Source organism: Trichomonas vaginalis, chromosome V (genome assembly GCF_026262505.1).
Source record: "Trichomonas vaginalis G3 chromosome V, whole genome shotgun sequence".
Taxonomy (NCBI): Eukaryota; Parabasalia; order Trichomonadida; family Trichomonadidae; genus Trichomonas; species Trichomonas vaginalis.
Window position 1 is genome coordinate 18,016,962 of NC_067207.1, and position 22,496 is coordinate 18,039,457.

General features: G+C 34.8%; 7 protein-coding genes and 4 pseudogenes across 11 annotated transcripts, besides 2 other annotated features; 5 read left to right on the forward strand and 6 right to left on the reverse strand.

Moving 5' to 3' along the window:
* Positions 1 to 16,712: part of a mobile genetic element that runs on past the window's edge.
* On the forward strand, positions 2,768 to 3,241 carry TVAGG3_0357610 (uncharacterized protein; the record flags this gene model as incomplete). The annotated part of the gene is made up of 1 exon (XM_051231352.1): positions 2,768 to 3,241. The coding sequence occupies one exon, from the start codon at positions 2,768 to 2,770 to the stop codon at positions 3,239 to 3,241; it is 474 nt and encodes a 157-aa protein (XP_051101082.1).
* On the reverse strand, positions 3,354 to 3,802 carry TVAGG3_0357620 (annotated as a pseudogene). Its single transcript has one exon. A coding segment is annotated over exon 1 (449 nt).
* TVAGG3_0357630 (organellar and viral DNA polymerase type B) lies at positions 5,107 to 5,664 on the reverse strand (the record flags this gene model as incomplete). Its single annotated transcript, XM_051231353.1, has 1 exon — positions 5,107 to 5,664. One exon carries the CDS (start codon positions 5,662 to 5,664, stop codon positions 5,107 to 5,109), a length of 558 nt encoding a protein of 185 aa, XP_051101083.1.
* TVAGG3_0357640 (uncharacterized protein) lies at positions 6,406 to 7,071 on the reverse strand (the record flags this gene model as incomplete). Its single annotated transcript, XM_051231354.1, has 1 exon — positions 6,406 to 7,071. One exon carries the CDS (start codon positions 7,069 to 7,071, stop codon positions 6,406 to 6,408), a length of 666 nt encoding a protein of 221 aa, XP_051101084.1.
* On the reverse strand, positions 7,339 to 7,890 carry TVAGG3_0357650 (integrase core domain containing protein family; the record flags this gene model as incomplete). The annotated part of the gene is made up of 1 exon (XM_051231355.1): positions 7,339 to 7,890. The coding sequence occupies one exon, from the start codon at positions 7,888 to 7,890 to the stop codon at positions 7,339 to 7,341; it is 552 nt and encodes a 183-aa protein (XP_051101085.1).
* Positions 8,576 to 9,870, reverse strand: TVAGG3_0357660 (annotated as a pseudogene). The gene has a single exon. A coding segment is annotated over exon 1 (1,295 nt).
* TVAGG3_0357670 (uncharacterized protein) lies at positions 13,814 to 14,348 on the reverse strand (the record flags this gene model as incomplete). The annotated part of the gene is made up of 1 exon (XM_051231356.1): positions 13,814 to 14,348. A coding segment is annotated over one exon (535 nt), but the record flags the coding sequence as incomplete, so codon positions are not given.
* Positions 14,704 to 15,279, forward strand: TVAGG3_0357680 (uncharacterized protein; the record flags this gene model as incomplete). The annotated part of the gene is made up of 1 exon (XM_051231357.1): positions 14,704 to 15,279. The coding sequence occupies one exon, from the start codon at positions 14,704 to 14,706 to the stop codon at positions 15,277 to 15,279; it is 576 nt and encodes a 191-aa protein (XP_051101087.1).
* Positions 15,595 to 16,020, forward strand: TVAGG3_0357690 (protein of unknown function, DUF4107 family; the record flags this gene model as incomplete). Its single annotated transcript, XM_051231358.1, has 1 exon — positions 15,595 to 16,020. The coding sequence occupies one exon, from the start codon at positions 15,595 to 15,597 to the stop codon at positions 16,018 to 16,020; it is 426 nt and encodes a 141-aa protein (XP_051101088.1).
* Positions 16,713 to 17,994: 1,282 nt separating the features above from the next.
* Positions 17,995 to 22,496: part of a mobile genetic element that runs on past the window's edge.
* TVAGG3_0357710 lies at positions 18,110 to 18,801 on the forward strand (annotated as a pseudogene). The gene has a single exon. A coding segment is annotated over exon 1 (692 nt).
* On the forward strand, positions 18,809 to 20,273 carry TVAGG3_0357720 (annotated as a pseudogene). Its single transcript has one exon. A coding segment is annotated over exon 1 (1,465 nt).

Sequence of the window (22,496 nt, forward strand, 5' to 3'; positions counted from 1 at the left end):
CAGACATAAACTTTTCACCAATGGGTTCCTTTTGGTCATCATCGAATAAATGTCTCATGAGATACTCTGTGCTTAACATTTCTTCCTTCAATACTTTTGGAATCCTTCTAAAGTATAAAGTCTTGCTATAGCTGAAGGATATAATGAAACAGTGTCGAAGTCAGCAATGAGTTTCTTTTTGCTCTTTTGTTTCATGTTATCTGACAACATACATCTTCCACCTTGAATGCATCTCGAAATAAATTCTCTTGGTTTATTTGAGAGGTCATAAAGATTTCCATTCGGGAAGTATACTCTGTTCTCAAACAATTTGTTAGCAATAGAACAAATACTAACGTAGTCATAAACGTTTAAATCAAACTCTTTCAATAAGTCATTGCGGAACTTTACAAAACCTTCTCTTAAAATTCTTACATCTTGTTTGCAGTAAAACGTGCTATATTTTTCTAAGTCGAAGTGGTTTTCATCTATTCTGCAACCTTTGATGGAATCTATTTGTTTCATAAATGTATCTGCATCATGGATAAACTTACATGCTTCAGAAATGACACCAGTTCTGTTGTCATTTGCTAACAAAACACTGCTGTAGTAGTTATATGGAAATACTTCTTTCGGTCCTGTTTGTAAGTTAAACATAGCAGGAAATAGTTTAAGCTTCTTATTTATAACACTGTAAGAGTCTTTTATAATAATTGCCCGTCCTTTATATAAACCAGTTATTTGCATTGTTCGTGAACCTTTAATGATGGGAGTTCCTTTCACTTCTGTCATGTGTCTTAAGATGAAGTTTATGTCATAACTGAGGTTGTGAAAATATATTAAACTCTTGTCAGGAAGTCTTTCCAAAAAATTCTGTTGCACAGTTTTGACCCCAAATGCTTTCACTCACTGAACCATCTTCACTGTCATAACAGATGTTAAAAGCTTTATGAAAGCCATCCGTACTACACTCAAAGTCAGCAAAGAAAACGTGCTCAGGAATGAATTTACATTTAGCTTTATTTACTTCTTTTGACTCTGCTTTCTTCTTCAGTTGTACACAATACTTTGGAGCATATGTCAAATCTTTAAATGGTGCAAGGTTCTGTTTATATAAGTCAGTCGTATATGTGAAAAGTTCTCCATAAGAAATAGGTTCGAAATATTTGCACTCCCACAATGTTTTCATAACATCCCATAGCGGTGTTGTTCTATCATAACGAACTACATATTTTCTTCTCTCTTTGTATAAATCTTCATCTGTTTCTCAATGTTCATTCCACCACACTCCTTCAAGATTTCTATATAGTTTCGAATGAAGTATGTTGTCATTGGTAATCTTTCATTTAGCATGTAGTGGTCTTCAACAAGAAGTAAGTCAATAGTTCTAACAGTTTCGCATTCTTTTGGTATATATCTCTTTATTTCATTATGTCTTGAGTCATTAAATAACCAATGGTAACATTAAATGCTATACCTGTTGAATCGGAAATTTCTTGTACTTTACTTTGAGGAAAGTCTCTAACACGAATGACTTCTCTCATGTGGTCAATAGTTTCTTCATTTACTCCAGCCTGAATGCAAGCATAAACGAAACAATTGTCCTCTGTCATAAGTGTTGCAGTTCTTTTGTTCAGTTCATTGAAGATTTGGTAGCGTTCAAGATTTATAGGTAATGTGCAAAGATACTTCCAGAACTGACCGCTTCTCTTCTTATAAAACTTCTTTTCACCATTATCTTTCCAAAAGCTTTCTATAAGTGCTGGGTTTCCTGTTTGCTTAAGAGCTTCCAAAATGGCTTTCTGGTCATTTGTCAGTGTGCTTTCATCTCTATATGGTCTCTTTTTTGGTTTGCCTTTCTTTACATCTGACATCGTTAAGCCTTCATATTCTGTTAAATCATACATCTTTATTTCAGTAAGATTCTTTATGTTTGTCAAGAAGAAGTCATAGTGCATTTCAACAATACCTGCAGCATTTGCTTCTATCTCTGATATAAAGTTCTCCTTCAAGAGCTGATTAGTAATGTTCCAATATTATTGAGGTTTAACGTAGAACATTCATACTTTCCACCAAGTTTATAACATACCATCCATCTCTGTTGGGAGTTTATTTTAATTTCTCTAAGAGTCTCATGAAAACCTTACCAAAATGTTTGTGTAAATAGTCTCTGTTTGGTTCATCTAAAGCTTCGATGTTAAAGTCAATGAGTCTATTGCCTGACTTCACATTTCTCTTCCTATTCTCTTCATCTTTCTTTAACCATCTCTCACCTTCTTTTGGTTTGTCGTCAATGGAACGAATGACATCGTTAGCTTTGCGAACTTGTTCTATAGCACTTTTAAACATCTCTCTTCTCTGTTGTTTCAGTGTGTCGTCTCTTCTTCTTGTTTCACCAACGTTTGCATTTGTTATGTCAAACATTTCTCTTCTTACTTCATGTGGTATTGAACGTCTATGATATAAGTCAATAGCAATGTCATTTAAAGGAAATGCTCTTGCATGGACTTCGTCCTCGCCGCGTTGCGGCTTTATGAACTCATGAATTCTATCATAACTTATTGCACCATTGTAGTCTTTAATGAAGTCAGCGAGTGCTTTTTTGTTTGTTGCGTAATGCTTTGCAACATCTATATTAGCTTCTGTAAGAAGTTGTTTTATTTCCGAGTGTTCTAACTTAGACAACTTCCGATACATCTTTAGTAGGAAATAAAAAAATATTTTTTGAAAAAATTAGATTAGATTTTTTTTAAGTTATTTTTCAAAATAATTTAATATTTTTATTTTAATGAAACACATGCAAGATTGCAAGTTCTTTTCATACAATGCTCTCGCTAATGCCATCAAGAATGAGTTCAATAATGCTTCAAACGTTAATGTTATCTTTAACAAGAAGTTTGTGAAAGAATCTAAGTTTGGTCAGTATGTCAGACCATTAGCTATCGTCATTGACCGCAAACGTTATACTTCACAAGAGTTAGCAGTAGTTTTGAAACAAAAGGGTTTCTTCGTGAATGTCAAAGATACACACTATACTGTCATAAAGAACTCTAACGTTGACTTCTTCAGTATTGCTATGAATCTTTCCGAACAGAAAGAATATAAGAAGGGTGAAACATCTGTGAAATATTATCCTTCATCTCTGAAGACAATAACGAACAAAGATGTTATACAAAAGTTCTTACCAAAGGTTGAAGAAGCTTCAATTGACATTGACGAAGAAAGTGAAATGGTTGAAGAAATTGACCCTGAAGCTATTTAAGCAAAAATATATTTTTGGTGAAGAGGTGAGATATCACCTAGCCGCTTTGCGGCTCTGACCCTTTGGGTCTGTTTTCTCACCTCATTCTCTCTTCGTTAATGTTGTCGTGACTTCATTCTTCCTCTTTGAAGTTATCGAAATATTCTGTTATTTTTTCCTTTAACAATGTTAAGTCTTCTTTGAAGGTAAGTATTGTGCAACCTTTGATGTCATAGTGTGTTTGAGGAAGAGTATTTTTGACAATTTCCTTTATTTGCTCATTCGGTGTCATTGAAATCGGTAAGTTTTCACGATAGAACCAGTTTCTGTCAGATTTGTAAATCTTAGCAAGGTCGTAAAAGCTTTTGTTGTTTCTTCTGACTAAATGCAACATAACCATATCTCTGTCTTCTTCATTTTCCATCTCTTCAGCGTAAATCATATACTTATAACTCTTTTCCTTTCCTTTTGGTACTGAACGTGGTATTCTTTTCTGTATGCTTTTGTCTTTGGATTCAATGACTTCATCTTTTGCTTGAAGTTTCTTTTCCATCTGTTCGCGTTCTGCTTTATATAGTTCATCTAACATCATGAAAATATAACAAGCATAACGAGGTGAAGCCCACATTGCTACAGCATTTACTAAAAGTCTATGAACATAATAACCTTTCAAACCAGGTGCCAAATTCTTGCGATTTTCGTACGGAATCTCTTCCCTCGGTTTTCCGAGGGAAGCAATCATATGAGGAAATTCTTCTAAAAGTTCTTTTGCCTGTTGGTTTTCAAACCAATGATATGCTTGCTTTGTAGAACGAAGAGCATTCATTATACTTTGCATTTGGTACATGTCATCTTTGACTGAACGAATGAGACGTAACTGTTTGTTATATTGTATGTACTCGTATTCTTCATTTATGGCTTCATGAACGATAGCAGTTGTTGTGTTCTCTGATGTTGACATTTCTGTTCTTACATACAGGATAAAAAAATAAATAAAAATAAAATTAGCGTTATTTCCTGACTTTCACAAAAGACCAAAAATAAACGCTTTACATGTATTTTTCAGCAACTTCGTCAAATAATTTTATAGCTTTATCTATCTCATCTACTTCAAACACGTATGAATATCTTATGCAGTGGGAAGCCAGATGGAAATAAATTTACGTCAAATATGCAATTTATAAAATCTTATGTCGACAGGCTACGTAGCACAGTGGTCTAAGGTGGTGTTATGGAGGGGTCAAGGTCTGTGGTTCGAACCGCGACAGCGCCGTATTTTCTTATTTTCTTTATTTGTCTTGTTTGTCGTGAATAAAAAGTATCATAAAAGTGCTCTATCTTCCACGGGAATAAATAAAAAATTTACTTTATTTCTTCTTTATTTCTTTGTTCCCGTGGAAGAAGGGTTTTGCTGTTTTTTCTCAGCCGAAATCAATGATTTTTTCATTTTTGGAATCCTTAGCGAATGAGGAATCTTTTCTCTCGTGGAAGCTTTGACCAAAAATAAGCCGCTAGCGGCAAGGGCGAAGCCCATAATTTAGGTGAAGAGACCCAAAGGGTCAGAGCCGCAAAGCGGCTAGGTGAGATGTCACCTGTTTTCTCACCTCTTTTTTCACCCTCGTGACTTTGTCATAACTTCTTCGTAAATGCTTTGTCATGATTTCATCGTAAATGCTTTTGTCATAACTTCTTCGTAAATGCTTTGTCATAACTTCTTCGTAAATGCCTTGTCAAGATTTCATCGTAAATGCTTTGTCATAACTTCTTCGTAAATGAGTGTAAATGACCAAAAATAATGTTTAGGTGAAGAGACCCAAAGGGTCAGAGCCGCAAAGCGGCTAGGTGAGATGTCACCTCTTTTCTCACCTGTTTTCTCACCTCTTTTTTCACAAGCGTTTCACATGAATTGTACGATGTATATTTGAAATTCTAAACAATTTCGTAGCTTCTATTTCTTCTGTCAGTACATCGAATGTTTTAACAATGCCGAAAGTTTCTTTATACTTCTTCTTGACGTCAGATAGAAGGAAATCTTCTGCTGTTGGATAATTTTTATTAAGAAATTCTAACATGTTCATTTTATCTTCTGCTGGCTTTTCTGCTTCTTTCTTTAAGTCTGCATAGTCGTTTCGCATTCTTTCTATCTCTTTGACGGAGTAGTTATATTTCCTCATTGCTGCTTTACATTTAGAACATTGCGGGTTCATTTTTGCGTTATATTCTGAAACCTTACCTGCTAAAACAACCAAGGCGTCAATGGTTTTCTTTAACTCAAACATAGCGGGTCTTATTTGTTCATTCCATACCTTACCTCTTCTATCTTTATCTCTTATCTGCCATACACATTCTGCAACTAACGAAACAAAGTTGTCGTAGGTCTTAAATTCTTCAGATTTATATATGTCAGAAATATTCTTATATACCATGTCGCAATCTTTGTCCATAACCTTATGGTTGCAATGAAAACCAAGGAATTCATAATTTACCTTTCGTATGAACTTCTTTATTTCTACTGAGTCAGTTGCTTTGACTTCTATTTCGTCAAATTCGGGAATGGTTAGTTTTTGTTGTTGGATTTCAGGCAATTTGGGTAAATGGTCAATAATGTCCTGCATTTCATAAAGATACTGTTCATTTGTTTCATCTTTCGCACTACAGTCTAAATTACTTGTTAAAAGTTCTTGCTTTATCTTCTGGATTTCTGTTTCGAAAGTAAATGAAGAAGGAATGAAGCTTTTCATTTCTACCAACATTGACGTAGGATTCATGACTAACGAGTTTGGTGAAGTTGTTGTGGACAGAGTCCCGCCGTTCGCGGCTTGAATTGTTGTTGTGCCGATTGTTGAAATCATATCTTTACATACAAAATAAAAAAATAAATAAAAATAAAACTAACGTTATTTTTCTATCTTAAGGAAATTCATGAAAATTCAAGACCCTTTGGGTCTCTTCACCTATAATATATTTTTGGTCATTTACACTCATTTACGAAGAAGTTATGACAAAGCATTTACGAAGAAGTTATGACAAAGTCACGAGGGTGAGAAAACAGGTGAAAAAAGAGGTGACATCTCACCTAGCCGCTTTGCGGCTCTGACCCTTTGGGTCTCTTCACCTAAACATTATTTTTACTGAATTCAATAAAAATAAGCCGCTAGCGGCAAGGGCGAAGCCCATGAGTTCATTTACTCACAATATTTTTGTACAAAACGACCCCAAACTTTTAACTTCTTTTCTGCAGCTTCAAATGCTATCTTAGCGAGTTCATATTCTCTAAATTCTCTCTTTAAATCTTCTTGTTCCCATTGGTCTAGTTCGTATGGAGAATCTCTATAACCATAATATATCTCACGTTCATGTTCTAATTGTTTTTCACACATTTTTCCAACTTCTTCTTCGAACAAAGGTTTAGCATTCTCCACTGTATCTTCGAGTTCTTCTTCATCTAACTTCTCATGAACTTTCTTGTCTATGGAGTCCATAATATCTTTGACATAAAATGCATACTTTACAGAGCACCATTCAGCAACAAAATGAACGAGGTCAGCATGTATGTAAATACCTTTGAATTCATTCATAACGCCCTTAGTAAGCTCATAAAATGCTTGTTTTGAGGTTGAGCCACTTTTGGCTCGACCGTATTCTTTCAACCAAAACTCAAGAATTTCCTGCATTTTAGCACTATTGAGAAATCTGTTTAAATGGTTTAACCTTCTCGCTTCTCTTGCCATCTTTGTTGCATTAATGTAACCATCCTTGTCTCTACGTAAGACTTCAATACCGTTATAAGTGCCTTTTGTGAATGTTTCACCATTAGATTTGTTCGTGAATGTTTTTGCTTCGATTGACATTTCTGTTCTTACATACAAAATAAAAAAAATAAATAAAAATAAAACTAACTTTATTTTTGGTCTTTTGTGAAAATTCACGAAAATTCAAGAGGTGAAAAAAGAGGTGAAAAAAGAGGTGACATCTCACCTAGCCGCTTTGCGGCTCTGACCCTTTGGGTCTCTTCACCTAAAATATATTTTTGGTGTAAATTTATGACAAAATAAATGGTACCATTAATAATACATGACTGTTCTTATTCATGTCTGATTTACATCCAACGAAAAAGTTTAGAAGAATTTTCTTATTCTTTCTGGCATGTTTTTATCTTTCCAGTACTCCCGCTCTAATGGTCCCAGATGAGTTGGTTTAGATTCTCTCAAGTTCTTAGATGGTATAACATCTTCAACGCCTCCTTCATATCTTACTTTATAAGTGTCATCGTTTATGTTGTAGTCAAGTATTTCAATAACCACTCCTCGCTTTGCTTCGTCAATGGTTTCAGCAAGTTTGCCATTACTACTTTCGACTAATTTATGTCGAGGGTAAAATGCTATGGAGTCGTCAGCAGCTTTTATAAGATATCCATTACCTTGCGTAGAGTCTACGATATAATAATTTCGACTTAACCTTAAACGTTTCTTTGTCAATGGTTTGTCGTCAAGAACTACACGAACTTTTGTACCAGGAATGAGGGTAAATTGTTTTGAATTTCTGATATTTTGTGTTTGGCTTCGTTTCTTTTGTATATACTTTTCTTCTTGTTGTTGTGTCATTGAATTTGGTGTATGTCCTGTTGTAGAATGTGTTGAGGAATTATATACTTCGAGAAAATGTTTCATTGTTTCTTCGGTAAAGTCTCGCTCTTGGTTTAAATCTCTGAGAGTCCTTATGAAGCGGTTAATGATACCGAGTATGTTATGGTTATGGTCTTCAGTAGTGTAGTGAGTTATGTTATGCTTAATGAGAAATTCTGTGATTTCATTGCTGAGGTATGCACTGTCTTGGTCTGATGTTAAAATACTTGGGTTATGTTCTGCTACAAACTTTTGTAAAACTCTTAACACTTCATGAGTTCCTTTATTTTTCATTATATATGCATATGCTTTACGAGTGTTAACATTTATGAAGATGAGGAATGGTTTATGACCTCCTTTTCTGCTTTGAATGAGAGTGTCAAATTGGTATGCGTCAGGAGTGTTGGAGTAAATTGGTAAAAAGTAGTCGTAAGGATTATTTTTGTTTGATGTACAAATTTTGTCAAAGAACCTTTTCACTTCAGCTCTGTTAGTAAATCCCGAACTCTTTGCAGCTTCATTGAACTTCTTAAATGACCTCCATGGATGTTGTTCGAATACTTCTTTCAAGCTCATTTATGTAAAAATAAAGATTTTAACCAACTCGTATCCAAGCGTGCATTGTTATATAAGGAGGCATATAATCTTTTCCATTACCTGCTGGGTCTGTAATACCAGCTACAACATGTGTATGATTTCCTGCAGTTCCACAGAAAATACCTGTGCTAACATCTTTGGGGTCAGTTGTGATATCATATCTGTTCATTCCCTGTCTATCCGAACCCGCTGCAAGATTTGTATAACCTCTTTTTGTTATTGAATGTGAATGGTTTCCTTCCACAGATGTTCTTCCACTGAACCTATGCATATGTGAAGGAAGGTTTTCAATACCTATTTTCTTTGAACCTCCCATCTTCATTGACTGCGTATTAGTGTAGAATGGAAAACTGTCAACTATTTCATACCATCTACCACCAAATAAAGTGTTTGGATTTATTGGATTCATAGACGTATAAACAGCTCCTATAGGATATATTAAATCATATATGCTCATAACTCTATAAACATATTCTAAAGAACTTATGTCATTAAATACCATTTGGAATGTATCTCCCGGATGAAATGTTGCATTTGTTCCACTTTTATAATGTAATGTTAGTTCAATAGAATTATCCAAGAAAAATTCAAAAGTATCTGGTTGAAGACCTCTAACAAATTCAAATGGAGTTGCTGGTTCACCATTTATAATTTCTGTTGTAAATGTCATTGTATCTGGTTTCGAAAATTTCTTTGTTAGTTCTGTATCCACATAAGTTTTGTCGGCTTTACTGTCTAACATTGCTGGTAGTTCATGTGCTTCAAAGTTTCTGACATGACCTTCGATATTCATACATTTGTTATTTAAGGAGTTTAGTGTATCTTTTACGCTTGTACTTGGATTTACTAATGGTGCACTTGAACCAAGGTCAAAGTTCAATATTATGTCGTCTGCTCTAACAGTAGTGAAGGATTTATGTGTATGGTTCTTGTCTGCTTTACTGTCTAAAGAAGTTTGAAGTTCATTTATATCGGAGATGTTGTGTTTATGAGATTTCAAAACTTTGTTCGTTGCGTCAAGTTCAACTTTGTCAGCTTTACTTTTAATAGCATCTTCAAACGTTATTTTTGACTTAACTCTCAAAGTAAATCTTGGTTCAACTAATACACCATTAACATTGAAAGTAGAGGCATAAATTTCATCGTTATAACCAAATGCTTCTGGTGCTTTAGCTACATCATACTGTACAGTACAGCTTATGTCATAACCTTTAGCACGAATGTATTTATATCTTCTTTCATTAACATTTTTTGTCTTCACTTCATCACTTCGTTTAAATATCCATGGTAGTCCGTTATAATCTGTTCGTCTGAAGTTATATAATGAACATGGTTTTTATCTGCTTTTTCGGCTAATTTCTCATTAACATCATTCACTTCTAATTCAACTCTTCCGCTAGAACTCTTATTATCATTAATCTTTTTCATTAATTCGGTAATTACGTCATAAAGACTATATTCTGTTTTCGGTTTGTAAATAATGAGTCAAAATTTCTTTTCATCATTACATCGCTGACATTAATGATATCACCAATTCCTTTTTCATTTATTCTCTTCATTAATTCTGCAATAATGACGAATATATAATCTGTTAATTTATTCTCTTCATCGAGGGTTATAGAATGTTTTGAAATTGAATCATTAACTCCTCTAAATAAATCAATAACTTCAGGATACACGTTTTTAATGTCTTGAATAACCCGACCAGTATCCTCGCCACTATGTGGCTCTGAGCCCGTTGGGCTCTGTTGTTCATGTTCTTCGTTCCCGTCGTTACGTGGTTTTATATCTCTAACCATCATCAACGCAGCCATAACCGGAGGGTTTGTTGCTACCTGTTCGAAAATCCGTCCGTTATGTATGGTATATCTAAATAATTTCTTTGTGTTTGTTAAAACATTTGAAACAAGTCTTTTAAAACCATCTACAAAAATTTCCTGTTTCACCTAATGTTCTTGCAGCATTTACAAGCTCACCCATTCCCGCTTTTGACCCCAAAAACGTCCATATTGCATTTATTTCACTCTGTATAGTTGTCCATTCAGCGAAACTAACACCCGCATTCGCTAAGCTGAAAATGAAATTCAGTGGATCGAACTTAATTCCACCTTCTTTTTCAATTTCAACGAACTCACTAACATGAGATTTTAAATATTCTTTCGTTAAAATTGTTTTCCCCGATGTTATGTCATTAACGAAACTATCACCGTCAAAAGTTAACGAATTCAATTTCGTCGTTGATGCTTTTATTTCATACACCGCTTTATCGATAGTTTTTGGCTCACCTTCTTTAGAAGCATATGAAACATTAATGAATGAATTATATGTATTCGTGAATGAGTTAAAATCAATGATTTTCATTAATGACGCCTTTAATGATTCATTAACTGTTGAATCCCTTAAAACAATTAATGAACTGTCCTTTATGAAAGGTACACTGCAAACCGTCGAGTTTGGATCAAATGCTGTAGTTGGTGCAGGAATATTAATGATATAAGTCATTAAATCATTAAGTGACGTAAATAATGTTGTCGTTTTGATTTAATTTCTTTAGCATCTGTTATATATGGTAATTTTATTTCTGTAGTTTCTGAATTAAAGATATTCGCTAAAATGTTTTGTAAACTGTTTTGAACAGCTGTGTAAACCGTTGAATCCGGAACTCTTACGATTTCACCATCCTTAATAAAAGGCATTGTACATGACGTAGTGCTTGGGTCAAATCTTTCGGGATTATAATTCAACATATATTCTAACGCTTCATGAACAGACTTATATACTGTTGTGTCGTTCTTCATGACAACTTCACCATTTACAATGAATGGCATTGTACATGGAGTTAAATAGGGTCAAACTTTTCATAGTCCTTCCATGTTATGTATTTCTCGGTATTTCCATCAGAAATAACAATATATTTGTCAGTAAGTGTGAGAGAGTATTGACCAAAATATAAACGTTTAGCTCTGTCAGCTTCATACGCATATGCAGCAATACTCATATTTTAATGAGAATAAAATGTTGTTCTATTTGCAAAGTACAGACCCAAACGAATACGGGACAGTAAAGCTACAAACAAACTTAGGTCTACAGAATGAGCCACTTGCATTCAGAGTTGTTGACTTCAATACTATCGCTTCATTCGTTATAACAGATGAAACAGATTTCATGGAGCTTGAAATAGATGGAAAGAAGCATGAAATAAGATTTCACAATAATGTAGAATATAAGATGGAAACATTAGCTGGAGTGTTAAATGCGCTCATAAATACTACAATAAACAAGGAGAACGAAGAAAACTTAATGAATGTTAAACTTATTGCAGGAGTTTTGAAGTTCAGTTATGCGAAGGAGTTTAAGATAACACGAATGAGTCATAGAGTTCAATTGCTTCTGGGAGCATACCATATGACATTTCCTTTGAAAAGTATTGACAAAACGATTGAGATGAAATCTGTTCCATACGTATGTTATGGTAATTGTTTATACGTTGAGTCAAAAATAGCTAATGTCACAGGCATTTCAGGAGTTAATAGTAAAGGTTCAGTAGAATATAAATCCTTCTGTTATGCAGTCAATTCAATGTTCATTCCAAACGTTCCTGTCATAGTAACTCATTTAGGTAAATGGGTTCGCATTAGTCCTCATAATTTGAAAGACATGCAATTCAGACTTGTTGACTTTCAAGGAGAGCCTGTAGAACTGAAGGCACCAGTGCGAATGACTGTTGAAGTTGACTTTTTAGAAAATATTAAATGCAACAGCTTACAAGAGAACTCAGAGCTAAAAATATAAGTATGAATGTTATGTATTAGGTCATGAACTTTGGTTATTGCTGTTTGATGAAACAAATGAATTAGTTATGTCAGTCAAGAGAACAGAAAAAGGCGTCAAAGGCGCCGAGCGCAAAGCGCTATATTGTGTTAGTGAAAACTGCACCAAGTCAATAAGATTAGGTTTGCATTATGAAGATGAGTTCGATACTGTTGAAGAAGTTTTGGATAGATATTACAAATTGCTTTAATTTACTAAAACATATTTCAAACATAATTTATATTCTGTTGAAAGTTGTATACTCGTTCGAATATTTATACTTAAACTAACTCTGTAGTTCCTGGTATTTCAATGATGCGGATGTTACCTATTTTCATGAATGGTGGCGTTTGACCACAGCATTCGATTTCAGGGTCGAGATAGTCAATGACACATTGCTTTCCTGTTATTCGTGATATAACATTTTCAAGGTCCTCCTTTGTTAGAATTATTTGGTTCTTGCTTATAAGATTTGTCAAAAGCTTCTTATCGTCTTTGAGTAAAATTGTTTGGTATAACTGAAGAAGGTAATGGTCTACGTTATCTGAAGGATTTGTTTGAACATTTGTGTAAGGGTTGTCGTTGGCTTCTCTTGAAAGAATTTGGTCCAGTGGTGGATACTCTAACTTAACATCTGATGTAGCGTTAGCGTTTGAAGCTGAGTTTAAATTCACGGATTTCAGTTCTGGTTCTTTTTCTTTCAAACACTCTGAACTATAGTTCTTTATGACAATATTGTTTGTCGTTCGTGAGTCAACATTTGATGTTGGTTCAATTGGAACATTAACGGCACCAGCTAAGATGGATTTGCTTCTCATTTCATATAGAATAAAAACCTTTTATATGTATGAAATGAACAATATACTCGACAAGGGTTTGAATGTAAAGCTAACGAATGAAAATATTGTTGAATTCACTGAGACAGGTGCTGTGTATAAAGATGTAGAACTACTGAACAAAAGAGCTAAGGGAAGAAGCAGGAACATGAACAAAGGGTGGAAGCCTATAAAAATTTATGTCAATGATGGCTCAGGAGGTTCAAACATAAAGTATGCAGAAAGTTATAGAGTTTATGCTCTCAAAGGTGAAAAGCCTTCATTTAAGAACAGCTATTCTAACGCATATCCTCAAAAGCTAACGGATGGGGAAGTGGATGATATGAATGACAGCAAAAATATTAACAGAAATGGCGACAGAGATGCATGGAATTTGTTTACCATCAGTCAATTGAAGGTTAAACTTTAAAACAATGTTGGTCGTTCCCATGGAATATTTTTGACTTTAATGGTATTAGTCATGATATGAATCTCAAGGTATGAACGAGGAGAGATGAGAGACTTATATGCTTCCCAAATTTCTTCAAAAGGTAATGTTATACCTGACTGTTTCCAAATGAGTTCAATATCATAACGTGAGAAACCTTGAAAGATAACGAAGTCAGTTATGAGACGTTTTATGTTTAAAGCTAAAAACCTCCATGTTTGCATAAGTATTGCTACAGTTAAGTGGTAATGTCTGACTTTAGTAATGATGTTAGCTAATGGTGAGTCAGGCTTTGACACTAAACCTTTACCAGCGAAGTCGTCGCAAACGAGCAGAGTGTTTGAAGGATATTTTTTGAAGGGGTATTTTGAAAGTTTTGATAGAATGTAGTTTGTCAGTCGTTTCATATCGTAAACTCCTGAGTACTGACGTAAGTGGTGTTTGTCAATAATTCTTTCCATCTCTTCTGAAGTCTTTTGCATTCCTGACTGTATAAATTCAACGATGGCATAATATTTCCTCTTACGTCGAACGTAACGTTGAAGAAATTCAATGAGTTCACTGTCTGGAACTTTAACGACAGAGGCTTGAACTTTTGACATAAATGTTTTCGCTGTTGAGTCCATAGAGTCTGAAGTTGCTGATATAATGATTTGGTCATAATATGAGTCATTTCCTAAACGCTCTGTTATGAGTATATGACGAATGAGGTTAAATGTCTTACCTGACCCCATCTTTCCACAATAGAAATAAACGCCATTTGAACAGAATTCATAATCTTTGCTGAAAGGAAGAATGAGAGAAGAGTTAAGTTTGTCTGTAGTTTCATTCATGTCTTCATCTACGTCATGTATTAAATGCTTCATTTTATCTCCATTAAAAATGCAAGTCAGAAATATTCAGAACATAGCACCGAGTCTAACTGACAAGAGTATAAAGATATACTATGAACACGTTATGATGAAACCAACCAAAATTCAAGAAAGTCAGTATACTTATGAATATCCAAGACACTGGGTAGAGTATGTAGGAGGTGAGAAAGCTATTGAAATCAGACAGGTTCGAAGTATTCCAGCAGGAAGGACAATATTATTGAAGAACTTTAATGTTTTGAGGTATAATGATGAAACAAAGAAGCAAGATAGTTTTCCCATTGCTGTGTATGTGAACCTAGACACAGGAGATGACATGAAAGTTTTTAACACAAAGCTTCAAACGGTAGTGAGAGAACAACTTACTGCGGAAGGGCATCCATTACCTTCAGAAGTTACCATAGCATATAATTTTGAAACAAACTCAATAGATTTTAAAGTCGTCTCTGCAAAGAAGTCAGGTTTTACATTTAATGAAGCAGATGTATATTCGAATGAAAACTTCAAAGCTATTGCATGGTTAGATAATGACGATTGCTTTAAGAAAATATTTAAATTCAGTGACTCAACGATGTCAATAGATGACCTTCGTGGAATGTTACCATCGATGTTTACAGTTGAAGGTTCAGCAGGATTGCTTACAAGATTGTCAATTGGTGGTATTTGGTCTCGTGAGAACATTGTTATAAAATCCAGTATAAGTGAATTTGCTGAAGAATCTATATTATGTCTTTCAAACTACATGTATTCGCCGCCGAAGCATTATAGTATAACAAACTTTGTCAGTAAGTTTAACATAAGACTTGTCGAACCTTCTTCAATGAAAGATGTTGTGCTACCTAAAGATGGAAAGGATGGACTCATTATTGAGATGATTTTAATTGCATATTAAATGAGCTTGTTCTTGAAGGTCATTCATGATGAAATAACTGTTGTAGAAGATGTTAGCAATTGTTCAGACATTTTGAAGCGAATAGATGAGATAAGAAAGAAGTTAGATAGACCGCAAAGCGGTGAGGGCGAAGCCCGTGAGAATGTTTATGTTTCATTGACTTTCTCCAGTAACGAGAACTTTTATGAGATAATATTGAAGAGAGATGATTTTAATATGGTGTAAATGGTAGCTTGGGCAGCTTTAGGCGCAATGGGAACAAAAGCATTAGCATTTGGAGCAAAAGCACTTGGAGCTTATGACGCAGTAAATAAAATGAGTGGAGGAAGGGTTTCGAAGACATTAGATGCAAATAAAGGAAAGATTGGAGGCTGGGTTGCAAAGAAGTTAAGATTAAATAAAATAGGGCTCATAAATAAAGCATCCAATTTGGTTGCGACTGAGTCGGAAAATGCTTTAGGAAAGGACGATGAGTTTTCAAAACACGCAAAAGACTTTAATGACCAGATGAAAGGTGAAACAATGCATTTAAATAGAGTCGATGGAACTCTTCCTCCACCAGCAGTTCTTCCGTATGGTCCCTATGGAATGTATGGAAACCCTTACGAAAGACCATTTGACCCATTGACTGGTGGAAGTAACTGGTATCATTACGGACGAAGAAGAAAGACAGTCAAGTTGGAGACAGACGTGAAGAAAGCAACTAAAAAGAAACCAAGGAAGAGAGTTATAAAGCAATGAATTCATGAGGTGAAAAAAGAGGTGAAAAAAGAGGTGAGATGTCACCACTTCACCTAAATTTATTTTTGCGCTATGTTTTCATACGTGTGAGGGTGGTGATATCATTAATTTTTAAGTTTATTTTTAAGTTTATTTTTAAGTTTACTGAAAATTTTTATTTGGATGTAAATGACAGAACAAAAGCAACTCATTCGAATTCCACAGTATAACAAACATACATTTAAACATTTATTCTTCCTTCCTGAGCATAACATGTTCTTTCAAATACATCCGAGACCAGTTGACTTTTCATTGACTGTTTATAAAGATAGAAATAGTTATATCATTAAACCATACGATGACGAAGGTAAGTTATGTAAATTGTACGTTAAGAAGTTAGAGAAAGTTTATGGCTTCAAGTATGACTACAATAGGGTTAACACTGATGATGAAGATATTGAGGAAAATTTATGAGAACATTAGTGAAGTTGTTAGTGAGAACGATAGTGAGAACGTTTATTTTTACAGTAGTGAAGTCGTTTGTGAAAACATTAGTGAGGTGAAGTGGTTGGCGGTTTTGTAAATATTTAAGGTTAAGTTAGTGTTGTCGTTTGTGTTGTAAAAATATACGTTAACGGTTTTGTAAATATTTAAGGTTAAGTTGGTGTACGGAGGTGCGCAGTGCCTCAGTACCCAACTTAACCATACTAACTATTAATTTATTTTTTACCAGATTATCAAGGACAAATTAGAACAGTTTATAAAGATCTTGAAAACATTCAAGAGAAATTACTTAATATGCTTAATTCAAACGAAATTACTCAGTTCCAAATTCAATTACTCTGTAAATTCTTCATAAATTACGCCAAGCAAAAAAAAAATCATGTACAAAAGGCAATTAAATCTTATATTCAAGATAAATTATATAACTCGCCAAAGTGGAGAAATGAAATATTCAAATGAGAATAATATCCGCATTGAAGCTATGATCAAATCAAGTATTTTTGACTAGTGTAATATACGCAACGAATTAGTGTTCAAATTGCCTCTTCCAACTTTAAATATCGATGAAATAATTGAAATTTCAAATAGGAAGAAAATTACGTATTTTGAATGTTGTTTGGAATTACGGAATTCTATTGATGAAATCACCACATTTCAATACTATAAGAATTTTTTCAAATTTAATTTTAAGAGTGAAATGGCATTAGATTTCACAAAAAAAGTATTAAGTATAATTTGGGAGGGATCGGATGGTTCGTATTAAAAAAAAAAAAAAAAAAGGTAGTGGGGCTTCCAGGCACTTCGTGCCTTCTAGCCCTGAGGATGAATGAGTATAATGAAGTTTTTTTTTTTTTTCTTGGGGTGGTCTTCCAGGGGCTGCGCCCCTTCTAGCCCACATAAATGAAGTTCTTATATTCGGAGGGCTTCCAGGAGCTTTTCACAAATTATATATGTTTTCATGTTTTGTCAAGACTTCTTCGTAAATGTTTTGTCAAGACTTCTTCGTAAATGTTTTGTCATGATTTCATCGTAAATGTTTTGTCAAGACTTCTTCGTAAATGTTTTGTCAAGACTTCTTCGTAAATGTTTTGTCAAGACTTCTTCGTAAATGTTTTGTCAAGACTTCTTCGTAAATGTTTTGTCAAGACTTCTTCGTAAATGTTTTGTCAAGACTTCTTCGTAAATGTTTTGTCAAGACTTCTTCGTAAATGTTTTGTCAAGACTTCTTCGTAAATGTTTTGTCAAGCTTTCATCGTAAATGTTTTGTCAAGACTTCTTCGTAAATGTTTTGTCAAGACTTCTTCGTAAATGTTTTGTCATGATTTCATCGTAAATGTTTTGTCATGATTTCATCGTAAATGTTTTGTCAAGACTTCTTCGTAAATGTTTTGTCAAGATTTCATCGTAAATGTTTTGTCAAGATTTCATCGTAAATGTTTTGTCAAGACTTCTTCGTAAATGTTTTGTCATGATTTCTTCGTCATAGGCACGGAGATAGGACCGTTATTTTACAAAACTGACAACACTTTGACCGAGTAGTTTTTTGTGCTGAACAAAAAGTGTCATATAAACATCTGTCAAAAACCGCTTTTTAACTTCACTTAAAATGCCACGTAAGCTACGTAAGAATATACGTAAGAGGAAGAGAGCATTGAAACATCCAATAGTAAGACTAACACCACAACAACAGTTGCAACAACAAATGCTGAATGACCCCACTATGTTGCAACAAATGTCAAGCAATCCTATGCTTTTAAACCGAGTTGTTGGTGCACAGAGTGGAGGTTTAAGAGCGGCACTTTTAGCGAAAATGGCAGGCTATGGTGGAGCTGCAGACGGAACAGCCTATAACCCTCAAAGTCAAATGAATTTGAGTTCACTCAAAAATCAAATAACAGATGTCAAAAAGTCAAACATAGACATACAGAAGCAAATAAGTGAAAACGAAAAGAAACTAGAATATGACAGACACACAAAGAAACTCAATGAGTTAAACGTAGAGAAAAAGAAGAAAGAGAACAACTGAAAGAACTAAGTACAGAGGAATATGCGAAAAAAGTGTCAGAAAAAGCAGCAGAAGTAGCAAAAATGGAACAAGATGTCATAAATTTGAAAAACCATACTACTCAATATAAAATACTGAAAGATGAAGAGATAAAAAAAAGCCCTGAAGACATATATGGATAGCGATGAGTATAAAAAAGAAGTTGAAGCAAATGTAAAGGCAGAAAAACTTTTACAGTTGCAAAACCAAACCGTACAGTATGAAAACTTAGCACAAGAAAGTAAAAATAACGACGCGGCTATGCAAAAGGCAATGAAAGCGCAGAATATATAAAAGCTAACAATGACTGGTTAGATGCCCAAGCCAACGCTAAAGCAGCCCAACTCATAGGGTCAATAAGGACAAAAATACAAGCGGATGAAGATAGTTCAAATGAAGCTTTAACAAATGCTGACTTTAAGAACGCTTTCGAAGCTCTTCATAGTAAGGTGAAACAAGTGAACGACTTCTCATCTGGAAAGAAACTGAAGTCTGAAGGTTTCGACAAAGAGTTAAAAGAAGTAGCACAAAATATGACGAAAATAACAGATGCAGCAACGAGACAGGCAGTTCAAAGTGCCTATGACGCCGTTAGAGCAACTGTTGTGAAAAGTCAAGAAAAAGAGTTACAACAGACCAAAACAGACCTAGTAAATGCTTTCTTAAGAACGAAAAGTCAGGTAGGACATTATGCTGCAGATGGAACATATGTGCCAGCTGGTGGAACTTATATACCACCAAACCCTCCAAGAGAAGCACCTGCACCAGGACTACCTAAAACATTTACATCGTCACATGGACATAGACACAGGCATGCACCAAAACCAACACAACAACCAACAGTTCAAAATCCAACACAACAACCACCTCCACAACCAGCACCAAACCCAACACAACAACCAACAGTTCAAAATCCAGCACAACAGCCACCTCCACAACCAACAGTTCAAAACCCTGCACAACAACAACCACAAACAGAACAAGGACATAAAAGAAGTAGAGAACAAGGAAACCAAGAATTCTTAAAAATGCTTAAAGAAGAGTGTGGTTTCCCAGATACTGTTGACTTTAGTGACAGATATAAAGAAGCTATTAGAAAGTTCAAGGATGGAAATACTGACCCGAACCTATTTAGCTTTATGGCTCAGCACCAAAACGGATATAATCTCAAACCTGGAAAATACAAGCTCGCTAAGGGATATGATTTAATAGCATATCATCCAAATGACATGGATGAATTTACTCCGAGATATTTGATGTCAGAGCTAAATGACAATTCAACTTTCGTCATGAAACGCGTAAAAAATAGAGACGGAACGAAAGAACAAAAGCTTATGAATGCGGATGACGTAGATAGGGAAATTGTTGAAAACGGTCTCGGAATATATGAAATGCCAGCAGATGAGGTACAAGAAACTCCACAGGAAGAAGTTCAGATACAACCAGACATGGAAGAAATAGTTCAGCAACAACAGCTAGAAGAGCCTGAAGGAAACGAACAAGTCCCTCCTTTGGAAACTAACTTCACAGAACTAGATGAAGATTTGGAACAGCCGAAAAATCTTGACCCTCAACAAGAGCATGAGGTGAATATGGAATCTTTCAAGAGTCTAAGAAAGATTCGGCTGACATAGTAGAAGAATATCGAAAAATGTTTGCCGACATACAAAAGACTCCAACACCAGATGAAAATATTCAGCATAGAATGAAAGTACTGAAAGAAAATGTACACAAATACAACAACCCTTTTTACTTACGAGCATTTAACGTTCAATCTTCGGATGAACTCGGTGAAGATAAAAGGTTAAATTTCAAGAAAACATATAGAAATGAAACATTGTTTAAAGTTCATTCAGAACCTAGCCAAGATGGAAACAAACCTACTTTTGTTTCTGCAGACGATGGAACTACAATGAGATGGGGTCATAAAGCTAATCCGGATAGGTGGTTCATAAACTTACAACCACAATTCCAAGAAGTTGTAGACGCAATGGAATTGAATGGTGAACGAGATATAGCTGGTATTTTAAGCGCGGCTTTAATGCCATTGAAAGATATGAAACATGCAGATATTTTGGACCAGTATGAAATGAACATGGCTGATGGAAATATAACACCTGACGTTCTAGAACATTTATCTCAAAGAACTACACAGAACCATAGAGATGGTATATTTGGTGAAGAGTTTAGAAAGAAAGTTAGGGAGAGCGAAGGAAGAGAACCTATTGTACATGACCTTGCAAACGAAAGTTTACAAAATGTCATAAAAACTTACTTTGCAGACGATGAACTGAGAAGGGATGAATATTTAAGAAAACTCAAATGGACAGTACCAAATGAAATGTTAGTATTGAAAAACATGTTCCTTGACAAAAATAAAACCAACTACAGAAATAAACGACGCAAGACTGAAAGATTGGGTAAAAGCTTTCCCATTCACAAAAGATATAGTTGGTAACATGGAAAGAAAACCAGAATGGCTACAAAAACATATATTTGGAAACGAGCATATTCCATATGGACAGGCACTGTTTGAAGAGCTTGAACCGGAAACTCAGGACAGAGTCATGCAAACAATAAGCGACGACTCAAATACAAACTATGACAAACTCTTTCTAGGATATAGGTTACCTGAGATGGGCGACCAGAGCCCAAAGGCAAAAAGGGCATGGAAAATTTGCAACATACTAGATGAACATAATGCAAAGATGCAACAACTTCAAGCAGAGGGCAATGAAGGAAAAAAGAAGAGTTAAAAACTCAGTCAGGAAGAAAGTAAAGCTTGGTCCACGTGGGTTCTATTATGACATATAAATCCAACTATTCTATATTTTTACTCATATGAAATGTACGCCGCTCAGAATATAACGCCAACAGTTTTGGATGCTATGAATGGAAATGTTTCCGAATGGTATAACGAATGCGACAATGCCATTAGAAGGTCAGAAATAGTTCTGGAACTTACGAATATACAACTGCTGTTTCTTATGGAAATGTAGGTGAGTTTGGAGAAGGTTCTTCAACAACAGTAGATATTGCTTGCGACAGGTTTCATATTATTTCTATTGACAACTCATTCTTATACGTGGAACAAGACATTGAAATAAAACCTTCTGCCAAGTTGTCTGACAAGAAAGGTTGCAATGGAATTTTCTATGTCGGATACCAATATGCTCCAGAAGTTTTCATGGGATATAAGATATATTCTAACTCTGACTTAGTTCAAACAGTAACATGGGCAAACTATGAATGGTTCGCTTTGAGAAACTCAGTACAACCACAAGCTAGAGAACAAACAGACCAGTATGCAAATATTGAGAAAATAAGAAGACTTGACCCTAACGTTCCAGGAGTTTATGTTAACCTTTCTGGTTCAGATGGAACTGCTGCCACTAAAGTAAAACTGAAACTTAGAGTTCCTTTGTCATCTTTCCTCATCTTCAGGTTTTTAAGATACTTGCCAAACTGGGCAGGAAAAATTTCTATCGAACTTACTCCAAGCAAAAATAACTTAGTCATTGCACCAACACAAGACCCATTCACTCTTACAGACGTAAAGGGAGCAAATCAAACGTCATTCGCCGACTTTTGCAAAAACAAAGTTGACTTAGACTTTGGTTTCTCAAACCTCAACACTGAAGTAAACTATTATTTCAATGCTGCTGGAGATGCTTGGGACCCAGTTAAGTTCACATGCGAAAAGTTTGAATGCAAGAGAATAGAAAGCAGACTTGCAGTCTATATGTTGGACCCAGATATTTCAAATGCTTTAGCTGCCAAATATATTGCAGTTCCACTTATGTTCCCTATACACCAAATATCTGTCAAAGACTTTGCAGGTGAAGTTGGAAACCAAAGTGCTGACCAGGTGCAAGAACAGATATGCTTTAACAACTGCAATGAAACATGCAGATACTATGTTTGTACTGTTCAGACGAACTATAATGAC